Source organism: Ptychodera flava, chromosome 12 (assembly GCF_041260155.1).
Source record: "Ptychodera flava strain L36383 chromosome 12, AS_Pfla_20210202, whole genome shotgun sequence".
Taxonomy (NCBI): Eukaryota; Metazoa; Hemichordata; class Enteropneusta; family Ptychoderidae; genus Ptychodera; species Ptychodera flava.
Genome location: NC_091939.1, coordinates 5029630 through 5057098, shown reverse-complemented (window position 1 = coordinate 5057098; position 27469 = coordinate 5029630). Strand labels below are relative to the sequence as shown.

Here is a 27469-nt window from a genome sequence, read left to right as displayed (position 1 = left end):
CATAGCGAGAAAGCGACTTTCCTAATACGACCAACAATTTATTCCGCTGCAGCACAGGCGTTTTCGAAGACTCATGTGCTCGTATCACCAGTGGATATCGACTTTCACGCCCTTTTTAACCCAGAGACCAAATACGGGTAACCTTTTGAATAGATTAAATAAGACGGAAGCAGTTGATGATTTAGGTTTAAGTAGACAGAATACCCTCTCCCATCCAATGCTTGCATGCATAGTGATGCTGTATTGCGACACTGATATTTCGATGCATTGAAAACTGCAACAAAACCATCAAACAGCCCCTATATTTGTCTTATCTTTCAGACACTAGTTTCTAGTATAGTAATTACTAATTTATTGACATGGCTCATGAGCGTGTACCTGTATCCCGTCATGGCGATATGCATGTTATGAAAATGTACTGTGCCGCAATTCTAGTTTCGTCAACAATACTTCCGCGTCATTGATCAATTTGAAATAATTATTTGCGGCAAAAGTCGAAGCTGGACGTTTTTCGTTGGTATTTTCGTGTATTTACACCGACAACGTTTACCTTCGTGTCTTGACAGTAAATCATTAGTTTTGACACTTTTAAGCTCTCTAGCCCATTCCCTGCTAATTTGTTGGTTAACCATTAACATATAATTTGCAGACGAGAACCCGTTTCCAAAACGATCGGTGGCGCGTACGTCAAAACTTAATTTGCCCTGACATTAGTGTTACGTCACATGTTTTAATATTTTGCCCATTTCTTTCAGGAGTGGCTAATTATATATCTGTCCATAGTTGAAAGACAGAATAACATTTATTTAAATATGCAGTTAGAACCGTCATAAACTAATGTTGTCTGAAGATATCGTATCTCTGCCCATTCCCTTTCTATGAACCGGTATCCAATTGAACAGTCTAGAGTTCGACAAGAACGCTACCGATCACGACTGCTCAGTGAAGCTATAGCGTGAAGGCGTCGATGAACTCGATGTCACTCGGTCAGTGTTAAATGAGAAGTACGTACGTAAAGCTTACATGGTTCTCTGACGTGTCCCCTTGCGGCTTGGGACATACCCCGCGCCCTGAACAAAAGACCAAAGGCACTTGATTGATCCAATTTATACGAGTAGCGAGGGCTCAACCACACGAACCAGCACACAAGGCACTGTGCATGACCCTGTTAACAGTGTAGTATTTGTTCCCCGTACTGCAGGTAAACTCGCAGAGGCGGGCTAATCAGGCAAGCAAGTCAACTGGATAAGTTCCCCGAAGAGGTGTTCGACGTTGCGACCGTGCACCGATGCCGTATGCTGTGCTACGCTGAACACCGACGCGGCAGAGAGCACTGCCCTACTGCAGCGGGACGCCCAGGAGATGTCGACCAGATATCCTCCGTAATTCCACAAGCTATTCGGTGAGTCTACAATTTCACTGCGGTTTATATCAAATCACTCTCATCCATCGGTTCGAAACATCTGATCAGTCGCCTCAATAGATTCGTATGCATCATCGTCCTCAAAAAAATGGTTTGCAAGTAAACCGACCCTGCATTAGGAGTTTTTTGTTTACACTTCTTGGAAAATTGAATCACATTTTTGCTATTTGACGCCTTTATGCCTTTACCGTGGCATGCCAAGAATATAAACTCCAGCTGTTTTTTTAATAGTGAAACAAAATGAAAACATGGCGGAAGAATGGCCGATATTGTGAGATTCACTCTTACCTGATTTTGTGCGTTTGTGTGGCCGACAATGAAGACTTCGAACGGAATCTCCTGAATAAAAATACCGACGTGAAACGATGATCGCTCACCTTCGCGGCTACACAAGTCAAACACTGATAAAGATATGCGCAGACATGATAGAGATATGAGGAGAACATATCAAAAAAAAAACCAACACAAAACCGAAAAGAAAATTGCGGAGATTGTGTTAAAAGGCAGGCAATGGAGTCGCTATCGACGGAGTCCCAATTTGTATAGCCTGTTTGCTTTGGCAGAAAGTCAAAATCGCTATGTATGTCATTTGCGTTGCTGTAAATTTTGCCTGGACGATCGTAAAGCCTGTCTGAAGTGCAGCGCTTTTTGCGATAAGAGCTCAGTCGAAACTAACTGACACTGAAAATTTATTAGTAAGTCCAATACATTATAGAACACCGAAAAACAACCACTAGCGACCGACTTTCACATGTCTTCGAGTGTCAACAAAGATATATAATTGAATTTGTTTCTTTAAGCTACTGTATCCCGTCAGCATTATTGATTGGACCAAAGACATGCACATAATCAACGAAATTCACGCATTAATGCAATATCCATACAAAGAAAACGTATAATCTTTTCTAAATTGGAATCATGTCCCATGAAATTCGTCAACTAAAATAGAGTGAAAGCGTGTTAGTTTTTTTTTTCTGTTGATGACTGTGATAGACCCGTCTATACGCAGAAATATAAAGACAGACCGAAGATCGTGTCGCTAAACAACCAATGTAATAGACAATGCTTACACGGTAATTTCATGTGTTTTGCAGAGACAGCCATCGCCTCTTGTGATCTCTCCCTGTTCTTATCTTTTCCTTGATGATTTAGGGCTAAGTTTTCTTGATGATTTAGGGCTAAGTTTCCTTCTTTAACGATCTGTGGAGGGACGTTGATAAGCATATCGTGGTGCAATACAAATTTATGTCTTGTTGTAATTCATGGCTATACCGAGGAGAACTCTAAAAATCAACGCAAGTCGAGTGAAACGTCAATCGATCTGTAATAATTCATAATCCTTTCGCCGAACCAGAGCCATGTAGTACATTTTATTATCAGGCAGCGTGATACTAAGCCGGGTAGTCAGCGATTATGTTGCGAAACCCTCTGCCACAAAAGATACACATTTTCTCGGGCCAAGACGTATTCAGGACATCGCGTTCAGACATCGTTAAAGGTCACCTCATTGACGGCGCAAAGGCAAGGACTATTTGCCAATTTCGTTGTGCTCAACGCCCATTGTTAGTAGCTGTATACTGTTGGTCAGCCTTTGCCCACTCTCAATTCTGATTTCGCACCATGTATGTTTGTAGTATCCGCTGGTGAATTGTTGTCTGTGTTTCTGTGAATTTGTTTAGACTGTCAGAAGTGTCTATAGTGGTTTCCGTGCAGTATACGAACGTAAATTTCATCGCGACCTGAAGGGGGATTTCAAGAGCACTAGCTGACCCGACTCACGATAATTTTTTTGGATAATTGTTCGCATAAAATTCGGTTAGAGACATGACTATATCTGTCTTCAGTATCCAAGGACATTAAGGCAATGTTCAGTAATGACGTCAGTGAAATAAAAGGGAACCAAGGCAGCGGTAGACGTGGCTTTCATTTCTTGATTTAGTTTAACCAATAAACGATCCATTCGATCATACGATACTTATCACTCGGTTTGTCGATTTCATGCATTGCTTTGTTCTGATGTTTGCTTATTCATTCTTCTTTTATCTTTGTAAATTGATTTGTTATTTCTATCGATCGATCGATTGCTTGATTAACTCTGCACTTCACTTTAGATCTTTCATTTATAATTTTCCGATTGAAAAATCGCTCGAGTCTTTGGCCAGCCGTGCTAGTGTCTCGCGTGATGCGTGACGGAGAGCAAATTACGAATGAATATTTGCCAATCAAGATACACGAGCAACAACCTTAGGATATATTTCCGACATTGTTATTGCGATTTAAAACCCATGCTGAAGTTCGTAATGTTAAACTCGTCAATACTGCTCGCATATGTTTCACATCCATTGTTTCTGTTGACAATTAGATTGCACTCCGAATTGTTAGATGTCATTTGTCCGCTGCGTGTGCAAAACTACCACGTCATATTTCAACAAAATCTATGAAGGAGGCGCAAAAAATACGTTTATTTGAACAAAAATGATAAAAAAGGTATCAAAAGTTACGCTTATTGTCCATTTAAATTTGCTTGTAAAAGAAAGAAGATTCGCTGATGAAAATATAATGACTTCTTAAATTTTGATATGATGATTTTATTGGTAGCAGAGTGAAGGGTTGCAGTGCTTGACATGACGGTGTAACAACTAGCACAGTTCTCAATTGTCAAGACTTGTTGATGATGTATTTTAATCCACTCACAACAATGTGTCTCTAGTTCATCTCTCTTCAAAAAACTATTTCATATCTGATGTGGTAGATTTTTTTTGACTCGTAGAAAATACAAAGCAAATAACAGTTTCTTTAATTTCCTTATTTATTTTCATTAGCATGGACAAATTTGCTTTAAGTGTGAGATGATTATGAATAAGTGGATTAGATGTGTCTTCAAAGGTACATTGTTAAAGTGACTTCAAGTTTGCTAAATTTCACTTGAGGGCAGTGGTCATTTCGCCTTAAACGGTCCCAAGGCGCGTCAACGTTGAACAATGATTATGCTGAGAAAGATAATGATGATGATATGTTTTGACGGTGAAGGATTGTCATTTACAGTGTTGATTTCCTGATATTTAGTGTATACTTTTCTCAGTAACATTTTTGAAAAGGGGGAAATACTATGAACAAATTCCAATGCAAGATTTGCGCGATTTGTTGCGTTTACTTTGGTGGCCATACTTTAATGAATATGTAAACAATGCAACTGTTCTTCTTTGCATTACACGTTTTTAAAAAGGTTGCTTATCGAGAAAAACAAACAAGGAAAAACGTTAAACACTATACATGTGCAAACGTACTCCGAACTCTCTGTATCCAGAACTCTGTGAGAAGTGAGCAATGTGGCGAAAAATGTCTATTTGTATCGTGTCGCTCTTTAAACCCAGATTGCGAGATGAAAAAAACACGCTTAACTAAACTTAAAAAATTAAATAGTGTCGTTTGCCTTGCTCAGTTTTTACTTTACATATATAGCATCTGACTGATACAGGGTCCGTTGTCAGGATTCTTTAGAAATCTTTGTTCCTGGCAGAGAAAAATTCCTTGGAAACCACTCTTTTTCAAACTTGTCATAAAATAATTGTGATCTCCTTTATAGACCAGGATTTCAATGTTACATAAATATGCTAGGATAAATACTGTATTTTATGTTCCGTTTGTACGTGTAAAAATATGTTTCTTGTTCTACTACCAGAATCGAGTTGAAATACCGAGTATTAATCTTGACAATATAAATACACCCTGTTAGTGCAATGTCCAATTTTATCGTTGTTACCAGAATTATACTTTGGACTAGAGTTTGTGAACGATAAGATTTGCACATAAGCACACAATGCGTGCCTTTGCAATTTTATTCTGTGTATTTCACCACACTTTTTGGAAAAGAATTCTAGAGTGCATTGATTTTATGACTAAATACTGTGTTTTCAATCGGGTTCGAACTCACAACATACGGCATTCAGTCACCTAGCGGCCAAGCAACAGACAGAATCAGTCGGTCAAATCCCCACTCACACAAAAGAGTGGTTCAATAACCGAGCCTATATAGTTGTTACAATTTTTCTGACTGCGACCCCTCCACACGCTGTAGAGTTCGTGAATCACTCACGCTCGTACACTCACTATCACACATCGCACACAAACTTTATCGAAGCAATGAATACAATGCTTAAACTGAGCGAAAGAAAGACTCCGGGACAATTCTGCGAAATGAAGGCTCCGGGACAATTCTGTCCACCAGCAGAGCTATCAACCCAGGTTAGAAAATACGGTGTTTTCAATCGGGTTCGAATACGGTATCCAGTCACCTAGCGGAGAATATAGAAATATCATTTAAAAAGTTGTACACCTATCTCTGTATATAACATCTAAGCTACTTTAATAATAATAATGATGAAGATATTTGTAGTTCTTGGTACACAAAATTCAGGCATTATTTCTGGCTCTACCGAGCTTGCGAATTCAAATCTCTCCATTCAACAATGCAGGCGATCAGGCATACGGTCAAATGCATTGAGAGGGACAAAAACTCGTTTTATTTCTGACACGGTTGAAAAATTCCACCTTCTAGGGGTGTCAAATATGCGGCCGATGGACTCAAACATTCAATGGTTTTAGAGGAGAACGGCATCACCGTGGATGACGATGAATAAAAAATTGATTTTGTTTTGATTACAACGAAAGCACAAGTAATTTTTCCCGCTCTTGGAATTACGAGAGATTGCTCCTCGGAGAGAGATATTCGGACTCTCAAATTTTTACAATGTTTGTGAATACTCATTTTGAAGCTCATGAACTAAATAAAAATATCACCGTTTCATTTTTTAAAACAAAAATCGAAATTTTCCCCCACAGAGTTATCTCAAAGATGGCGGCCATTTTGAATTTCAAGATCAGTTAATTTGAGGTAATTTGTTTCTCTGGTACCAAAATTTACACGATGACTAGTAATTTTTATGCTTTGATTTTTAAAGAAAATGATCGAAAGTTCCCGTGACAATGATTTGAGCAAAAGCTTAAGTCTTTCACTGTGGAGGTGCGTACTGACTAAAAGTGAGCTATGTTATTGTGTTCCTCTGGCGCCAAATGTGGCAAGCTTGCAAACTATAGCTGCTGCCATTTCTAACCAGCTTGGTTAGAAATCGTAAACTATCTAGCTCACCGTTTACTGTAATGGTGGAGAAATTGTATTTAAATTTTAGTAAAATACAGTGTTCAATTTTTAACTCCTCTTTGTCCGCAATAAATCTGTAATTTTAGAATCAGTGCCGCGTTTCTTTAAATTATTTTTATATCAGATTTCATGAAATAACGAAAAGCACAATGAATTACAGTGTGTGGGTTGAAATCTTCTTTTGCTTTCGCAAGTTTAAGACGTCCTTGCTGTCTCGCGTCGGACGTGCGACCTTCGTATTCGACCGCTGCGATCGATAATGCAATTCGTTGACCGTAGGCGAGACTTTGTCGACGCTGAATCCCCGGGAGAGCAACACGAGTGTCCGTAGTGGGACTGAACAATGTACACTGCGACCCTAACTTACGACCCACCATAATTGTTGTCAACAATAGTTATCAACACTGGTCCCGTTCGGACACAAAAAAAGTCAAAGCTTGGAAATTTCTAAATTAAAGTCGTTTATCTGCGTGAACCCAACCGCGGGCCGTGGTTTACAGGTAAGTCAGGCATGATTTAATAGGCTTACGCCTACATACAATATGTTCCCCCTCCTCATGAGAACGTCTGGGGCAATGTACCTGACATGCACCCCCCGAGAGATTCCCCAATTGTCGCTGTTGCCGTCTTCATGAACAGAAAATATCCACAAAATCCATAGGGACGATGGATGAAAGCATTGTGAAACTGCAGAGAGAAAAACATCAGCTGCTTTCACGAGGACAGGAAAAAAAAAACTGACAAAAAAAGGTTGACAGATTTTTGTCTTTAAAGTAGGCTTTTTTGGGCAGTGATTGACGGGTAGCCATCGAAGCCACATACGGTAGCTGTAACGCTTTCCGTTTTATGTGCCCCGCATATACGACAACGTCGTGTTTGTTAAATTCTGTCCCTCATGCGATAGAATAGTGGATGTTGCAAGGCTGCCGATTATAGAAGCAGGAAAAGACAGCAAAAGTTCCATTGGAGTGCGTTTCCGCTGCTCTGCAGAACTATAGCAGTAACAGTTTGCGATATCATCCCTTTGTTTATTGTGGATTCTGCGACCATTGTAACACTCGTGGTGCCATAATTAAAACAGTTATTTTGCATGTATAAACAAACCTGTTACATCAAGATCTGTTATGATAGACATTACCATGTGTGTATTTTTCCTTCTCCAGCCGATGGGATTTTACAATCCACCTCAGGCTGTCCTGCGATTTCCAAGCGGCATGCCACGTTTGGTTGAACATTATAAAATTTGCTCCCTGCTTTGCTAGCTTTTCCCTATACTGAAAACTAAAATGTAAAGTATATAATAAATGAACAGTTATCAAAGGAAGATAATTGATCATAAACTATACAACAATAAGTTGCAAAAGACACCGTAAATTTTCTCTCGGCGGGAAATTGTAGCGTATAATTAATCCGGGGGTGGGGGGGCGGAGTACAGAGTACCTCACTCTACAGAGCATATCCACTGTGACATATCTCTAAAAATCGACATGTGTCTTCCAAATATCGTAGTAGGGCCATGTTCCCGCGGAGTGTAGTCCGGAGTTGTAAGCTTGTAAGCTTTATTGTGAGAGGAATATACCTGACAAATTTTAAAATGAAGCAACAGTTTGGTATACCCGGGTAATACGGAATGTCAACGATATGAGCGTAACATAACAAGCACAAATGTTTCGGTTAAACGAGCGAAGATAGAGAACTACAACGCGAAGAAACTCGAATCCAAGCGAAAATGTCGAAAATAGTGTCGGCAGTGAAGATAAGTTTTCGCCCCTACAATGTGTTCAGTCAATATAAAAAAAAGATAGAAAACCGATTTAGTTGCATGTTCGGCAAGGCTGACCTGAAATGTAACGACAGCAACCAAAAATAAACGTCCCGCGGCCACAGTACATTTCAATAAATATGTGTAACTGAAATAGACCACGATATCATGCGTTGTTTTAAACAGATGGGAGTTTCTTTTAATAAGGTAGATGCACCACGGGGACAGATAGTCAGACTCGGGGTTTTTTTGCAATAATTTTGTGGTCTACCGCTCGTAAAGGGTCATTTTAAAGTTGTTGGAGTAAGAAATTTTCACCGTCATAGTTTTGAGAAAATTAAAATTTTGATTTTTCTCCATTGAGTTAACACCGGGATTGCCACCATTTTTGAATTTCAAATATCAGTAAACGTTTGGTAATTTTTTTCTCCAGTGCCAAAATTTGCACGGTGACCTATGATTTTCATTCTCGATTTTTTTAGAGTACCGCTGAAAGTATCCATAAGGAAATTTTGAGAAAAGTTGGAAACATTTCAGTTTTGAGGCGCGTGAATTCTACCTTAAAAAGCAATTTTAATCTTATTAACAAAAAGGTAAATCAAACCCGTAAAGTTGCAGAGCAGTTCTCAAATTATCCAAACGAAGGCGATTTTCCGCCAAACTTGATGTCTTGTGTCAGTTCAGAAAATGTTTAAAAGTTATGGAAAATTGCTTCATTATGATACTTGGTAAACAATGGACTCTAGTGACACTAATGTAAAATCAATCATTTAGACATTCCAAAGGCTGATCATCATAAAGATCCAATCAATGCGCCTATTAGGAACTTATTTGCGTACGTATCACCGTTTCTTCGGATTTCTATCTGTTATTTTTTGAATTCCCGTATTCCCATCAGGAGTATCTACTGAGTTAATAATAATTAAATAATAATAATAATGATTTATTTCTATAGCGTCTAACACCACATAAAAACAGTGATCAGAAACGCTTAAAATACACATTAAAATAGTAAATGTACAAAAGCAATTTTAAAAATGTCTACAAAATTCAAATTTCAGATATTAAAAAAATCAAACACAACCTAAAAATCTAATTTAAAAAAAGCAAGTCTAAAAAGGTAGGTTTTTAGCAAACGCTAAAAAAGTTTGAACATAACGGATGCTCAGCGGAAGAGCGTTCCACGTTTTGGGAGCAGCGACACTGAAAGCTGTGTCACCATATTTCTTTGTTCTCACTCTGAATGAACACAACTTGAAATGCTCTGCCGAACGTAGATTACGCCTGGGGGTGTAAAGACTTAACATTTCTGTGAGATATTTGGAGGCAGAACCACGAATACATCTGAAAGTGATTATCAAGCTTTTAAAAGTAATCCCTTGATTAACTGGCAACCAGTGCAACTCCTGTAAAAGTGGAGTAGTGTGTGCATGGCGATTTGAAAGGGTAACAATCCTGGCAGCAATGTTTTGTATGTGTTGGATACGACTAACTGAATATTGAGGTATACCGTACAGCAAAGAATTACACATGTCGATACGGGAGGATATTAGAGCATGAACTAACTGTTCAGTAGTTGTCCTAGACAAATATTTACGGATGAGGGCAATGCGACGAATGTGAAACATAGTGGACTGACAGATCGAGCCGACGTGGGTTTTCATAGAAAGACATGAATCAAGAAGAACAACCAGGGACTTTGCATTACGCTTAGCTGGAATCAAAGCATCGCCGATACGAATTTTCCTTGCTACACTCTCACTGGGATAATTACATGAAGTAAAAATACAAACTCAGTTTGTCATCATTTCGAAAAAGGAAGTTAGAAAACATCCAGTTTGTGACATCAGAGATACATGCTTCAAGATTTGTGATTGTAACATCATAGTGTGATGTTACAATCTCTCTCTCTCTCTCTCTCAACTGTAATATAACAATCGTACCAGAACGCTAGAAACAATACAAATTTTTATGATATTGTTGCAGAAATAACCTATGCGTATGCTTCTATCAACGTAGTTATTTTATAATCAACTAAATGAAATATAGACATCGAGAGATCATCATTCGCTTCACGTTTACTACAATGTGAGACGGGAGTGTATCAAATCCAGTGCTATCCTTGTGATGGTTCATCAAAACCAGCGATTTGAATTTAAAAAATGAACCTGGAGAAATATAATATTTCGTTGTCATCACAGTCAATCCATACACCTGAAAGGGGAGACGGTGGCACTATCTGCCAGCCAACGCCGACGATTTGTCAGACTACCACTGGATAAATTGGAATATTAAAATTCTACGCTACGTGTCTGTTTTGTTTTGGCTGTGGCCCTGTGGACACAATGCGGTTACAGGTTATGTGTACAGCTATAGATCCTGTCCTCATGCGCTACATACTGCGCGGTCACAAAAAGAGCAAATCAACTGGCTAGAAGTGACGTGAAACACACATTCGACACACATTCGACATACACAGTCGCCAGCTGGGCGCAACAATCCTGTTTTTTAACAATCCTGTTTTTATTCCCTTGTATGCATGTAAAATCTTTAACACAAGGACACACGTAGACACGCAGGTTCACGAGCATATACCCGGAAAAATAATTAAATTTACATATATATTCGTATGCATACAATCAGAGAGAGAGAGAGAGAGAGAGAGAGAGAGAGAAGGAGAGAGAGAGATGAGAGAGAGGAGAGAGAGAGAGAGAGAGAATATAGAATATTCCAACCTAACGTACATACATACATACATACATACATACATACATACATACATACATACATACATACATACATACATACATACATACATACATACATACATACATACATACATACATACATACATACATACATACATACATACATACATACATACATACATACATACATACATACACATATCCATCTACAGATGGTCATATAGCAACAGCTGTGTTCCCTTCCTTTCTGTCTTTTTTTCGCTTCTATCATTGGTAGAGAAAAAGACTTACTATGCAATTAGTGCCGAATTAAGGTCTGTTTCAATTTTATAACTTTGTTGTTTGTTTTTTAAAAATTGCTAATATTTCTTTCATTTCACCTTTTACCCGTGTTACTCTCCTTGTGTTTTACTGGTCCTTTTATCTAAGTATAATGAAATCAACAAAACGTAGATCCCTTCCAGTTTGGACAACAAAATTACGACTTCGAAAATGTTAGAAGCGGGGGGGGGGGCGGGGAGGGTCATAGCCAGCATTGTTTGTGTGGAAGACTCTCATGAACACATCGTCCATTGTTGTCCACTCGACGTCAGGACTGTAAAATGACGCGCCATACAAATGTCCCGTACAACTGTGCGCAATGAAGGGAGACAAACTGCACTCAGATCGTTCAATGATAAGGAATTGCATAAAATTACTTTACTCCATGGTTTTCCAAAGGCAAATGAATTTGCACAATGTAATTTTTTAATGTTTTTTGAGCGTGTGGCCACAGTATACAGTGTTCATACTTAATCTTCTTGTAAGATATCCAATACACATCACCTGTCACCACTTTTACGGAAACATGCTGTTAGATTTACATACAAACACGCACATACACACACACACACACACACACACACACACACACACACACACACACACATACTCTGTGGTTATAATTTATATTCTTTTATTGAAATGTTTCATATTCCTGTAATTCACATATTTCCCATTTTTTAATGTTTTTTTTTATTTTCTTTCATCTAACCTCAAACCGCGCCATCTTGCAAACACTCTGTTCTGAAGTTAAGTCAGGTAAACATTTTCACAGGTCATTGCGGAGCGGCAGGATTGCGATAGCGGTCTTAACAGCCCTGTATGTTTTGATTTTTATAATGAAAACATCAGAAATGACCCCGCTTGCGGGCCTCGGCACGCGTGTAAAGCGCTCCTGTGTTGCTACAGATAACTCTGTCACACCTGAACTCACAAAGACACCATGTTGACGACGAAGCCACAAACGGCTGATAGTACACTCTACCTATCATCTTCTGTAACAGTTCTGTAAACAATGCTAGGGTAGTACGAAAATTGATAGATTTACGACCATTCTCTCACAAATCAAGGATAAAAATTAGGGGTCTCCGTGCAAAGTTTGGTACTAGAGAAAAAAATATATATCACATTTACCGATATTTGGCCGCCAATCTCTTTGTTAATTCTATGGGGAAAAAATAAAATTTTCGAAAAACTAAGGCGGCGAAATTTTTTCACTCTTTAAGAGCTCTCAAATGAGCTCCCTCATGTGGTATTTCAGAAGAGAATCTTACATTCTTTCATTGAAGTCTCGACATTGAGCAGTTCGAATGATATTGCAACTCAGAGTTGTACATTCGACTTCGATTAGCGATCCACCGGAAGACTCCAATATTGCCCTTTAAGCCTGCCTGTAATTTAGCTTCATTCGTTTTTCATATTTTTGATAATTTGTTGAAAAGAAATATCATGTTTCATTTTTAATAAAATTACGTGGATTCAGCGATATGTTAAGGACAGTAAAACGCTTAATTTGTAAATGATACTATTTTAATATTCCATCAGGTATAGTTTTAAATTCTTTTTATTCAAAAAGATAGTTTAATAAAATATATCGTGGTAGTATGGAGTTCTGAAAACAGTCATACAAAATGACGTAAAAATAGTTGCGTAGAGTACCCTAGCGATAAAAAGTTATGGGCGTGAGATTTTAATGTTACTTAAACCAAGATTTGAATTCGTGTCCATGTTTCATGATATAGACCTGGGTACCCATACACAGAGAAATCTAGATGCGGCTATGGTCACCGTAAAGGTGTTTTAAAATTTGCCCGTTATGTCTACAGTAGTGGACAAGATGAGACAGAGACCCGTTTCGTCATTTTTGAATGTGCATACGCCGGAGGGAACTGTAAGTTCACTCTGTAGTCTGATGATAGAAAAAAAGAAGATATTTGACTAGTCGTAATCATGAGCAAGGATTTTACAGGAAAACACCTATATCCGTCTATCTCTCTCAAGAAGCCAATGCCAACGAATTTTCGTATATCGTATATGAAAATTCGGTGAACAACGTGTGGCATATCTTGCTGTTGACGGGTTGAAAACGAATTATCAATTCAAAATAAATTATATTTTTTTTTGTTTCGTGTATTCATTCTCGATAACGTTGTTGGTTTGTTGATACGTTGGTTTCTCCAGTAAGTGCAGCTTTCTCTCACCCGTTAGTTCACATTGCTTTCTTATGCTGTCGTGAAATATGAGACAACCAGTGAGATATTAAACCGAGATCTGATCAATTATATCGACATGATCGATATCCTGAGCCGAAGAGAAGGGTTTATAGATCGGGCGTCACGGTACAGTCACAATTCGTGTGCCTTCAGGTAAGGGATTTTTAAAGTCTGTTGTTATATGAATACACGTTTAGCCATAAATTCGCAAGGACATATTGACGATGTAAAGTAAAGTATCTGATACACCCTACACTACTTCAAGTTCTTCCCGTAGTGCAGTTTAGGAACGACATGACCTTTTGAAAAATTGTAAAAGCACATGTTGTCCATTGTCTCAGGTTACAGACACGGGCTATTGAAGCGTAAGCGATGAACAAAGCCTTCGCCAAACCATCATGGGCAGCCAACAAGTAGACAATTTAACAAAATGTAACAAGCCCTTTTCCCGTGTCGATGCACTTTTCAATGTTTTTCAATGGTTGGAATTTCTGTCCGGAGGGGTGGGAGGACGTTGCCGAGCTACTCTCCTATTAGAAATCTGTGCGATAGACCGTCTAGGAGCTGAACCTAATGTGCCCATCCTCTTGTACCGTTAAGGGTGATGTTTTTGCATTGACTGTGGGGCTGATAGCCGATTCACTTCAACGAAAAGAGTCGCCGTGCTAACAGTCGCTACTCTCGTACTTTCTCCAATGAGAAGGAATCTTTGATTTATAAGTGTTATTTGCAATCAAGATTGAAAAAAAAGTTTAAAATATAGCGACGATTATTGTAAAATGGAATTTTGCCTTCGAGGTCTTTTCAACAGCATTGTAAACCTTTTACGGTAATCGTGCATTTCATGTAAAATAGGAATGGATTCCATGTTTTTTCTTGCAGCAAATACCGAACACAAATTTTGCCAACATTCAAATTGCATTTTGAACGCAGGAATTCACATGAGGAGTCGAGCGTGTGTGTTAAAGCCCCACTAGCTGTATCTTTTAGTATTATTTTTATGATTTTACTTTCAAGCTAAAATAAGTTTGTGGGGAATGTACTAATTTAGGTGTGTATACACTTATTATCGACTACCCGCCGGGACTGTATGTGCAATTTGAACAAGATAAAGATTACACTGCGATTAAATGTTTGCTCGAACATTAAATCGCAGCATCATGCGGAAAAGCAAATACCTATAGATACTGTGCATATCTGCACTGAAATCTTCACATAGACTGCACAGAGTAGTCCAATGTAGTGCATAGGGCTGGGGATGAATGTCTTCAACTGTGACATTGCATGTTCTGTTTCCGTCGTAAAATTACCAATTTTTGAAAAAGGCGGGAATCAAAATGACCGTTAAACTTTGAATTTACTTGTCAAATGTTTCGCAGAGGAATGGTTTCCTAATGCAGTAAAAGCCAATATCCCTCCATAGAATTCAGAGAAAACCAGGAGAGAATAGGAAGGTATTTTGTGGCCAACACATTTCAAGAGTGACAGCTAGTGGGGCTTTAACATAAGGTAACGGTGGAACATATTGATGATAAAAGAATTTACATGGTAGTGCCTCACATATTATCAATTCATAGTCATAGCCTAGTACAATATGCATCTGAGAATAAACCGACGAAGCTTGCATGAGACAAAACTTTGAGCATGACATCCTGCAAATACCAAGGAAAACAAGTGCGCCTCGAAAGTGGAAGACTTAAACTTTTCCTCAAACTTTTCTGAATTAAACTTTCAACCATTCTCTTACCAAAGCAACAATAAAAGTCGGGGGTCACCGTGCAAAGTTTTGAACTAGTGAAACAAATTACCGAACATTTTGCGATACTTGAAATTCAAATTGGCCGCCGTTCCTGTGTTAACTCTATTGGGGGGATACAATTTTGAATTTTCGAAAAATTAATGCCAGTAAAACTTTTTCATTCCCCAAGAGCTTTATAATGAGCCTCCACATGCGGTAGATTAGAAAAGAATTGTAGAAATTTGAGAGTACGACTATCTGTCCCCGAGGCGCGTTCTACCTTAAACGGCATCTAAGTTAGGCTACTGTTAGACTCAACTTGAGAAGTTACAAAAACTACTGACTCTGCAATATTTGATATAAATAATTAATCTCTCTTATCATTTTCATTCGTCATTTTCCCCTTATTTTTCTATGAAATGACAAACGATCTTGATAACTCATATGATTGGCGTATTTGTACTTTAAAGCGACCGCACCTATAATTTTTTGATATTTTTTTATTTTTTAAATTTTTTAACTTGTCAATGTAAATGACAAATTCTTGTTTTTCTCCCCAGAGCATGTTCAGATACACAGCATTCAGCTTGTCAACTCAGTCTGTATATATTTAGACTGCATTTTATTGTTGATAAGTGAAATCTGGTCCGAACTGGAATTCAAATGTAGACAATAACAGTGCATTTTACAGATATAGGAGAAACCGAGTCGACAGACTGAATAGAGGGAGTTTCAATATGCTTTGGGAAATGGACCAAGAACTTGACATACAAAACCAGAGAAAAAACCATCAAAGCTGCAGTTTTAGTCTCGTTTATTATAATCTTTTGGTAAAGACAACCAAAATAGACTGACGTTACACGAACTCATGGTAATAAAGACAAAACAGCAGAAAAAGCAATCGCGCGTAAAAGCGATGACGTATGCCGTACACAGCCAAAGTCAAACTGATGTCGAATAAGAAGACAGGGGTTGTTGTTGGAGACACTCTTAACTTCACAACCGCCGTGGAGCGAAAAAGTCCTACACCCACATGTTGGATCTTAATCCCAATTCAGTTGTTTGAAAAGAGCACTCCTTAAGGGAAAAGAGAAAATGTCTGACATGCTTTGTGTGTTCCAGCGAAGCACAAACACCGTGTGACTTGCAGACCAAGCCAGTCTCACCGCTGAGGAGCTTTCAAAAGTATTTGTGTTTGCTTTATTCTCTGAATGTGAATGTTTCATAAGGACAGGCGAAGCTGTTTTTACCTTCTGAAATCCCTGAAGACACCGTTGTCTATTTCCACGCCGGGTCAGCTGTTACACAGTAGAGAAATACTAATATTTTTTTCCTATTCACGGTATCACGTACGTTGCTTTGTTCGATGGCACGCTTCAACCGCCAAGGCATGAGATCAATAGTGACATTTGAAATCATGCCGTCACGTAGCTGATAACTTCTGTATTGTTTTAACATTTGAAAAATTACATCATTTTTTGTATATCATTACTTCACCACTACGAGTTTATTCTGTACTGTTTTTAAGATGACCGCCAATCTACCTAAACCTTACGGACAACTGCTAACGTATACTAATTCCAGTGCAATTTCGTGAGTTCTCGACTATCGTGTGAATATCTCGCATCTACTGTACATCGAACATGAAGCAAGACTATCGTTAAAAAACCGAAAACTGACAACAGAGGATGGGGCGCACCGTGTGAGCGCCAGTGAAACATGGAAAAAAGTTCCTAACGCAATAGAGTATTTCATCTTGCGAATCGTGTAGAATTGGCAAGAATTCATTGCCATCAACAAAGAAGGGACAAGAACGAAGGGCGGCTGAAGTACCTTCATCTACTGACGATAACTCGCCTTGCCATTCATTCAACTAACGTTCGTAACGAACCGTTTCGTACAGCATTCCCTTCCAACGTGTCAATCAATCGCCGGGACAGACAGCTAGGCCACACTCAATTCAAGAATAACTCACTATGGAGTGTCGATATCAATCTTTATTTGAGTTCATTTTTATACGTCCGCTTTGATCGAGTATAACACAATGGCACTTGAACGTAGCAATAAAAATGGCGCCGCTTGTTCGTGTTACTGCAAATCTGATCGATCTCTTCGTAAGACTTACTTTGCTCGTTTTCTATAAAAAAAAACCCTGCCTACAGTCCCGGCGTTTCCATTCCTTCACCAGGATAGCAATGCGCTACTGCTGTCAACGACCCTGGGCACAGAGACGAATTTGGGGTAGTGGAAAAAGTAAGAATCATTATTGGGTAGGCCTATTTCTATTATTTGTGTATGTTTATATGTGTGCTACGCAGGGACCATTTAAAAAAAAAAACAGTATCTAAACTGTACCGTTTGCAAATGTAAAGTGAAGTTCCCAAAGCACCACTTGCCATAAGAACAGTTTTATTTCAGGAATTGTCAAACAGGTATCCATTGATGCTTGTATATGATTCGCCATGTCCGATGAAGCTTAGAATCTTTAATATTTCAGGAGCTTTTATATCCATCACATGCACCTTCTCCGGTTCCAATCAGTCAAGCTTGTCAATTATAATATCAAACACAGAATGATGAGGCTGCGTGTCTTATATAAAAACTGAGTCCAGGAAACGGGGTATTCGATATTCCATGACGTCACGAGGTACAATTGCTAAAATTGTAACTGTTGACCTGTCGTTACGGCTCCTGTGAAGTCGAGACAGGTCAACTTAACAACGCCGTTACTCACTGACAAGGACACAAAATGTGTGACGCAAGTCGACATCTGAACACGCTGTATCAGAAATCGAAACTACAAACAACACTTCGAGGGTCACGCTACAGACTTCGGGTGCAAAGTCTTGTCAACATTGATTGAACATTGGCCCAGAAGTATGCTTTTATTTCCATGTCCCATCGCAGCAACTGCATCACGAAAGTTAAATAGAACATTCGAACACATGTACAGTCAAATAAGACAGCACCTCTTTTCAGCTCAAAAACCCCTTTTAATTATTCCCTATAGAAATCTTCTGTCCGTTTGAAAGTTACATGCAACACAACATTCGTTTGGTCGAAGGAGGACCGCTGTCTGACAGAGAATGTAAAATTTCCCATTTTCAGGGGGAATTACTACCTGAGCGGCGATTGGAAGCCAAAATTTTTGTTTGGTTTGTTTTGTTAATTTTAAGCCACGTTATTCAAAGGCAGGGGGTCTCCAGGACTGCTGTCAAAGGTCGTATGGGACCCATAGGACAATGTAAAACCTGTACGTCGGCGATTGGTGAAAGTTGAACTTTGTTTCACAAAGTGTACGACAAATTTACATGTCGCAGCTATGTTGACGTGATGAATCTAGATACCTTGCATGAAATACATCATAGTTGTAAAAAAAAGTCGCACAGGCGCAATTCAGACGTCCCCAATTACCCCCCTCCCTCTCTACCAGAGGCTGGTATACAAGAAAAGTTGCGATTAAGGTGTACGATTGGCGACAGAGAGCGAGCCGTTGGGCGAGTGCTATATGGAGCCAATTCTATTCGCCCACCTGTATACCCGCCAGCGAAGGGATTGTTGCTAGTATATTATATCAATTTTTGTGTTTATGATGTTAAAAGTTGTTTCCTCTGGAACCGAGCATTGCTGACGCGAAGGATACATAGCAAGCGTACATGGCCATGGCAGTTGAAGCTTGCAGACGACAAAAAATGACGCCGCTGATTTAGCAAAGTGCAAACCAATTAACTTCGCGGTTATCCCACAGTGCATCGCTGTGGCTGTATCAAACATCGTATACACACTCAAAACAACAAAAAACATTACTGATTTTTGTGTTGTACAATGCTTTTTATATAAGAATGACACAAATTTGCAATGCCAAAAAATACATCGTGTATTTTGTATCCATCGGCGACGAAAATATGGGTCAGGGTGTAACCTTCCATAGTATTGTGTAACTAACATACGTATTACCCTACGGCTACAAAGTTCCAAGAATAATGTGCGTTTTATATACCCTAGCGCGCTCTGCATCATCGAACCGGTAAAAGAACTATATTCGAAACGTTCACACTAGTCTTGTAGTGATCGCCATAAATTTCATCATTTGTTTAGATCTCAAGTCGATTTTTTTATCTAAACGCTCTGGCAATAAAGACATCAGGACGGTTCATGTTAAATTTTTAAAAAACTCGTTTCCGTTTAAATGTGTGTAAAGCCGTAATCTGCGAGAAATTTGTTGTCTGTCAGTTATCGGTTAGTCCATGTTTTCTTATATGATTGACATTTATTCACTTGATATTTCTAACCTGTGTCTGATAGAAATGTGAACAAACTCTTCCCTCGATCAATTGTTCCAATTTTGAATCATTGAAAACGCAACATCGACATTGACTGAAAATAGAACAACCTCAATATCGACGACATCGATATTGCACAGAAGTCATTCACCGCCCTTGAAACGGTTGAAGGAACGTCTTAGGCCTCAATTTTCCTGAGTTGCGTAATGTCTAGAGCAACCTTTTGATGCTCTGTTTTCCATTTGAATTATTAATCCGTTAATAAATTGCTGTCCGACTAATCAAATGCCGCTCTTCAGGAGAAGGGCGCCATCTATTGGGAACGTGGGAGTATGGAAGTTTGTGTGCCGCTGCGCAGGACATCGCACTCTCTCACCTTGCACTGTTACATATATGTTATTAAATAATGATAAACAGCGGGCGCGTAAAACTTCTATCTTACTAAAGTTCGCTGATAAAGTTGTGAAGTGGAGACCCGTTTGCTAGGAATGCGAGAAAATGTGCAGAGGTTTATTTCGTCAAAACATCACAGAGTCTGGTGTGGAGATGCAGTATGCACACATTCCCAATATCGAACAATGGTGTACTCGAATCGACCAATAGTTTCAACAATGAGTTGAATGACGCCAGCCCAGGTTACTGGCGGTCGGCATTTGATATGCCCTCAGTTGTATTTACCTCTGGCGTCTCTCTATCAAATACTACGACCTCATTAAACTCAATGGAAGAACTCCACCCCCGAAATGGCGATATAAAACGCTTATACTTGTTGCCATTGCCTATGTCATCATCGATGACGACGAAAATGAACTTGAACGAGATAGGGGATTGCTTTTGACCTTCTTTTTCATCGGGACCCGGCATATCTCTTAAAGCACATTCCCTCGGGAGGGACCGTACTTAAAGTGTACGTAGCTGTTTTATGTCACCGAGCAAAATGTACAATTTCCATGCACGTTAACAGTCAAACACAGAGCAGTGTACGTCTTTACCAATACTAAGTTCCATTCCTGATGTAGACACTATGTCACTGCCTTCCAATTTATCGTCCATCGATCTGCAATTTTCAAATTATAAGAATACAGCCAAGACTCCTGTTTTTTAATTTAGCACTATCGAAAATATTGATTTCCGAAATGGATGTTTAAGGTAATTTCTAACAAACGTTGCCGGTGATCGGTTCATGTTCTCTAATTAATGTGATAGAAGTAAATACTCTCGATGGTTTATACCCAAACATTAGAGAGGTGAACAAACTTTTTCTTTCCACCAGTTCTTTCTATTTTTGAATGAACCGCTACTCGCTGACTGCAAGTAGGAACGTGTACAGCGACGAAAATCAACTGTGGCTCAAGGCAACGTCTGTGGCGGGAGTAGGGAGGGTGCGTACTGAAAGAATGTGCAGGTGTCCGGTGTGTGAAAATGCAAATAGCATGGCTCTGTCATCTCAGCGATATAAATAATTAGTTCCAGAATTCCTTACTGGAAAATTATTTCACCGCGGTAAAGCGCCACCTATAGATATTTAGCGAGAATAGAATCAAAAACGATATAAAATTTTGACGGAGAAAGTCACAGCTAGAACTACATATTGAATAAATCAATTAAGGTTTCAGATTTCCATTAATGCGACGGACTTGCAAACTTTGGGGACACCCCTTTTAAACAGGAACTTCTCCTGTAAAAGCCGGATTATCGTAAATTTATGCAAATGTAAAAAATCAACACTACTGATCAGACGTGCCGTGTTTAGTCCCAGAATCCCACAATTTTGCCATGTTTCAGGCCTTCATTGTCATTGAATCTTGCATATGATGTCTGTGAATATATAGCGACCAAACTTGAGTCGAAAATAAACTGAATAATTGTTCCGTCTTTTGTCGGTGAACGCATACGTTTCAAAATGTGTTCCCTGTACGACCATTTCACTTATCTTTGTATAAGTCATGAAAGTGCCCATCATGATTATTCAAATTTATCACACCGGTCGAAGCACAGTCCCTCTGGACTGTGGTCGAAGCGATGCAATGAGAATCCAAAATCTCCCGCCCACTGTGCGCCTACGGTCTGTTCGAGCTGTGGTTTACGCGTTCAGGCGCGAGGCCTAAGAGCGCCCTCAGTCATATTCTATTTTGATGCCGTCGAGGGCAACATATCATACAGTACTCTGTGAAAGACTGCAGCTTACCATGGATTCGGCACGGGAACTCAAACCTGAAGATACGAACTAAAAAGTTTCCCTTGGGGCTTCAAACTTTGTACTCCTTCCCCGATCACGCAACTGTTTGTGTCAACAATTCTCCACTTTTGCATCTGTCTCGACATCGTAGACCAGTTTCCAAAATTTACCGGTATTTCATCTAATTACTGCAATGCATTCTAGAGGCCATTACAAGCCCATCCCTGTAGAATGATTCAGTCACCCATCGATAGATTGTTAGATTTTCTGCTGTGTTAAAGACTATTTTGTGTAAACCATGCATAGTTAACGAATCCCATCGGGTAGTAGACCTCAAATTCACAAGTTCTCTCTCTCTCTTTCCCAGCCTCGGACAGATTAGTTTGGAAAAACCATGTCCTTCACTGTTCTTTTTTGATTTAATAGTAATATGACAAACGCGGGAGTGTTAATAGCTGGACTCGGAGACGTTGGAAACTGTTTTGTGAAAAGCTGTTTACATGAAAATCTATGATGATGTTTGAAATACGATATACAACCAATTCTTGGTAAGAGTTCTTTAGGGCCCCCCTCCACCCACCCCTGGAAATCACTTTAAAGGTGGAGTTTCATTGAAAGAAGCACATCAAATACAACTTTTGGAGGGGTTTAGAATTAGGGTTAGGGTTTTAGGGTTCTCATACTGAAAAATGTTGTATATCTTACCTGAGAAAACGATGGCGGAGCTTAAGGTTCCAAGACAAGAAATTGAACTTTTTAAGCTAAAGATTCTCTAGTGGTTAATAAGCTCAGAACCCCCGTAAATAATATATTTTCGGAAAGGCCAGATATAGGGGAACTTTGTTACCATAGCGTTACCATTGTTAACATAACTATCACATGACAGGTAATTTGCATAACCTTTCAAAAATCTGTTTTCCCCATGTTTTGTTTCAATGCTTTGAGATATGTGGCTGAAATTTGTGTGAATGCAAGCTGTCATAAGGATCTTCCAAAGTGTGTCTCAGAATTTTTTTAAACCTTCTTAAACAATTTTTATGCCAGAAAAACTTCCAGAGCAGTGAATTTAACCCTAGTTAATTTCTTTTAAATTGTGCTAAAAAAAAACTAAGCAAGATATAAAAAATCTGAGACATACTTTGAAAGAGCGTTGTGACAGCTTGCATTCCAGCAAGTTTGAGTCAGATATTTGGAAGTATTAAGACAAAACATTGGGAAAACCGATTTTGAAAGGTTATGCAAATTACCTGTCATGTGATAGTTATGTAAACAATGGTGACACTGTGGTTACCAAAATGTTTCCCTATATCTAGGCTTTCAGAAAATATATAATTTATGGGGGTTCTGAGCTTATTAACCACCAGAGAATGGTTAGATTAAAAAGGTCAATTTCTTGTCTTGGAACCTTGAGGAACTGTTTCCCCATTCTTTTCCAAAATATGCCATATTATTAATCTAATGTATTCGTCGAATTATGAACCTCTACTGGTGTATCTATTGGACCCTCAACTCCCCCGTCACTGTTCTTCACTATTATCACTAGACTGTGTTTCAAGCTTAAAGCGTTGTCACTGACTGACGGTAACGATAATGAGATGCGGGATAATGAACGATTCAATATCCTCAGTTAACACTTTCATTGATGACACAGTATACGCTGAGATGCTGATATACAAACGATCAAGTTTTTTTCCAACACCTCCTGTTATGTTAAATTTCTGCGCTTCGGTCGTGCTCTCAGATTAAATGTGGACACTGAAAACGGACCTGTGATTTTTTCAAAGCAAGCATCCTTCTTCAGGTAATATGCGCCTCGAAAGTGACAGACTTCGAAAAAATTGCTCAAACTTCCCTCAATGAAATTTTCAACCATTCTTTCTCAAAATGGAGATTAAGAATCAGGATCGCCTAAAATTTACCAATATTTTAAATTCAAAATGGCCGCCGTCCCTTTGTTGATTTTACTAGAAAGGGAGAAAATAAAATTTCCGATTTTTTTTCTTACTCCGAGGGCTTTTAAATGAGCCCCCACAAGCGGTAGGCCAAAAAGAATTTTAAAAATTGGAGAATTCGGGATCGATTATCTGTCCCGAGTCTTATTCTACATAATTCCGTGCATACATGTATGCTTTCTTCTTCCAAGCGAAAGAAGAGATTGTGTCGTCGATCAGCCTCATCCGAAAAGCTAAATTCTACGGGAGAGGAGATTTCACATTAATCGCTTTGTTATAGAAGACGGCTGCCAGAACATGTCGCGGTATACTTTGTGTTGTTGCATTAAAAAGTACACGTGCTCTTCACTAATCTTTGCTCTGTTATTGGATGGCGCGGTATCTTACTTGTTTGTGACATGCAAAAAAATATATCCCAATCGAATGCTATAAATGCATGGTGGACGGACAGTACGAACCAGTAAAGTACGGATGGATGGATGGATGGATGGATGGATGGGTGGATGGGTGGATGGATATGGATGGATGGATGGATGGATGAATGGATGGATGGATGGATGGATGGTTGGATGGATGGATGGATGGATGGATGGATGGATGGGTGGATGGGTGGATGGATGAGTAGGTGGGTTGGTGGATGGATGGATGGGTGGGTGGGTTGATGGATGGGTAGGTGGATGGATGGATGGATAGATGGATGGATGGATGGATGGATGGATGGATGAATGGATGGATGGATGGATGGATGAATGGATGGATGGATGGATGGAACGGTGGATGGGTGGATGAATGAGTAGGTGGGTTGGTGGATGGATGGATGGGTGGGTGGTTGATGGATGGGTAGGTGGATGGATGGATGGATAGATGGATGGATGGATGGATGGATGGATGGATGAATGGATGGATGGATGGATGGATGGATGGTTGGATGGATGGATTGATGGATGGATGGTTGGATGGATGGATGGACGGATGGATGAGCCCTAGAATAGGAGCTCAACTACAGAAAATCGATAACTTGAAGCAATTCGTACCCCGGCCTTAGTGTGATACGTCTGCAATATTGGTGTTTTCCAGAGTTCTGTATTACCTGTAGCAGTCAGCCAAACAATCATTCGGAAGCGAACTCGATCACTTCTGAGTGCAGTCACGTATCATGAAAAGACTGCATGAAAAGACTGTGCCCGTTTTAATGTTTGCTTGATCTCTCTGCATTGCGTGAAGCGCGAATACATAATTATAGGGCGAAAGCTGTGGAGCTGTCGTCCCCAGTCCCCATTGAGGGTCTGTGTACCTTTATACTTACTCCAGATACGATAGGAGACGTGGCGCGTCGTTTCTTTGCTGACTAACTTTTGAAATTTGTAGGTCACTATAGGAGTACTGAGTTCAGAAATAAATTTTTAGAAGCAAAAAGCGCTCTAGACGGCGACTGTGTTGGCCGTCTTCAAGTGTTCCGGTAAACATCCGATCTGTGAAGCTTTTTCGATAGTTTTAGTACGACTCTTGCTTACAAAACATTGGACGATATACATAAAGTTTTCTCTTTAATATGTTCCAAACGTTTGCTTCGGGTCGAATGGAAGCATTTGTTCAAGACATTACATTGTATGTTCCATCTGAGGTAATCTTTATTAGCGCGAAAGAGAGTTCTAACATAATACAGAAAATATTTTATAAATTATGTCAAATAACGATGAGATACATGTGCGTTCATGTCCAAGCCCAATGTTTATCTTTAATATTTATCTTTAATATTCTGCATTTGACTTATTTGATCTCCAAATCAAGGTCAACAAACCATACGAGACTGTAACGCCGTAAGTGTCACCCTTTCAGTGTCGCCTCAACTTTGACAACGTAAGTTGATGTGGAGTCGGTGAACCAAAGTTCTTTGCTAATATTTGTCTTGTGGCCTGTGAAACTCTCCGCAGGTTTTGTTTCATTGATTTGTCGGTGAATAGAGTTACTGTAAGGAAATGCAACAAAACATAAAATAATCCATCTATTTAATTCCGGATGTCGTCTAATTTATTTGCCAAAACGTCAGATTTTTACACATTTTTTCTTATGATTTTTGCCAAAAGCCCTTTAATAACGCACTTCCCGCCATTTTCCCCCAAGCCAAGTTTTATTTTCGCTGTTACATGGTCTTTGGCAGATTGTTAAGCGTGTGCATGATCGATGACACTTTGGTTGACTCGAACGGACAATTTTAAGCTGAGGGAGCTCGAACACGGTGACGAAGAGACCGATTGAGACAATTTTGCAAGAATGTCGAAATGACTGACATATTGCCCTTAAATTAGGTCGTTTCCGTCCGAGTGTATTGCCATCGGAATATGGCCAGATCATAGAGTGGGTGAACCAAAACTGCAACGCAAGGTAACTTCGCGACCGACCTGACCGCTAGATTTGCACATTGATGCATTTACTAAATGTTTAGTTGAATTACAGATCAACGAAATGGTTGATATATTCGTGTAAATATGTTTGGTCGAAAGTATGGCCAACCTACGGGGTGTTACACCGCGGACCAAGTGTCTCGTTATTAGGCCACCGACCGACTGACTGGCATCACACGTTATCTTCTTGTGTCGTGTAGAGGGTGCATTCACCTGACCCTAAGTTCCATCGTACTATATGGCAGAATAAACGGCACGCCTATCAAAAAGATGATGAAATCTATATCGCCAAATACAATTATTTTATCAGCCACCTTCTGAAGTGTTTGTTGGTGTCTGTCACAACCTGTAACGACTCCGAGGGCTGAGATTGTGAGACACAAAAGTAACGGCCATTTATGTTATACGTGCAGCACAGGACACGGGATAGAGCAATCGTGCGCAGAAAATACTCACGCGTCAACTTTTTTGGGTGAGTACCCCATCCAGCGAAGGAACAATCAGTTGTACTTAGTGATAATGACGTCACAATAATTCAAAGCCTAGTCTCAAACTACAGAGTTCTTCCTGTACGTCTTTACATACATGGCATTTCAGTTCATTTAGTTCAGGCGACACAGCGTGCGTTGCGGCATAATCTCAATACATATTGTTTTTGTCCGTCTGAGTGCGACACGTTATTTTGCCTTCCAACATTACGGATACCCAGTCGTTGTTTCCACATTAATCGTATTTTTTATTTCGCAAAAAGATGTACAGACACCATACCTCACTGTGTTTTATATGTCAAGTATTATCTCGACTCTTGATTGACACTTGATTAGCAGTGAAGTGATGGATGGATCCCCTCACTGAACAGAACGGAAAAAACAGCAAACTTATAGCATGATAATATCTGACAAGATCAAGATAGTTTGTTGCTTGTTGCAAGCTATGCGTAGTGAACTGGTCTCCCGAGCGCTCAACACATCGAATGCAGAATTATCTAAGTAATTATATTCATTTATGCAAAGTATATTAATGAGCATCGTTCCAGTATGCAAATTAACCGATAATGAGTTATTATCAATAGGGAATATTCATTGCCCTAAAATTGTGCATTATGTAGCTCTACAACCTGAGAGGTGCGGAACCTTCCATTTTTAGAGGGGGAGAGGATGCAATATCTGAAGTCTGTATGCGGGCAAAACTTGACGAACCTACTTGAGCAATTGACACAAGATATCTCTTGTCAAAGTTAGTAAAATGATATGATACTGTACGTCACATTTTCCATCTTGTATCGGCGTTTACTGCCGTAAAATTTAAACGTCACACCTGGTGA

General features: G+C 39.3%; 1 protein-coding gene across 2 annotated transcripts in view; it reads left to right on the top strand.

Moving 5' to 3' along the window:
• Positions 1-979: 979 nt before the first annotated feature.
• LOC139144767 (uncharacterized) overlaps positions 980-27469 on the top strand; it is a 47533-nt gene continuing 21043 nt past the window's right edge. The window contains exon 1 of one of the 2 annotated variants that reach the window (XM_070715497.1): positions 980-1402. In XM_070715497.1, coding sequence (XP_070571598.1) covers positions 1296-1402 — 107 coding nt within the window. In that variant the 5' untranslated portion in view covers positions 980-1295. Of the gene's footprint in view, positions 1403-13613; positions 13742-27469 lie in introns of those variants that run through there. The other variant, XM_070715498.1, reaches the window with a different exon arrangement.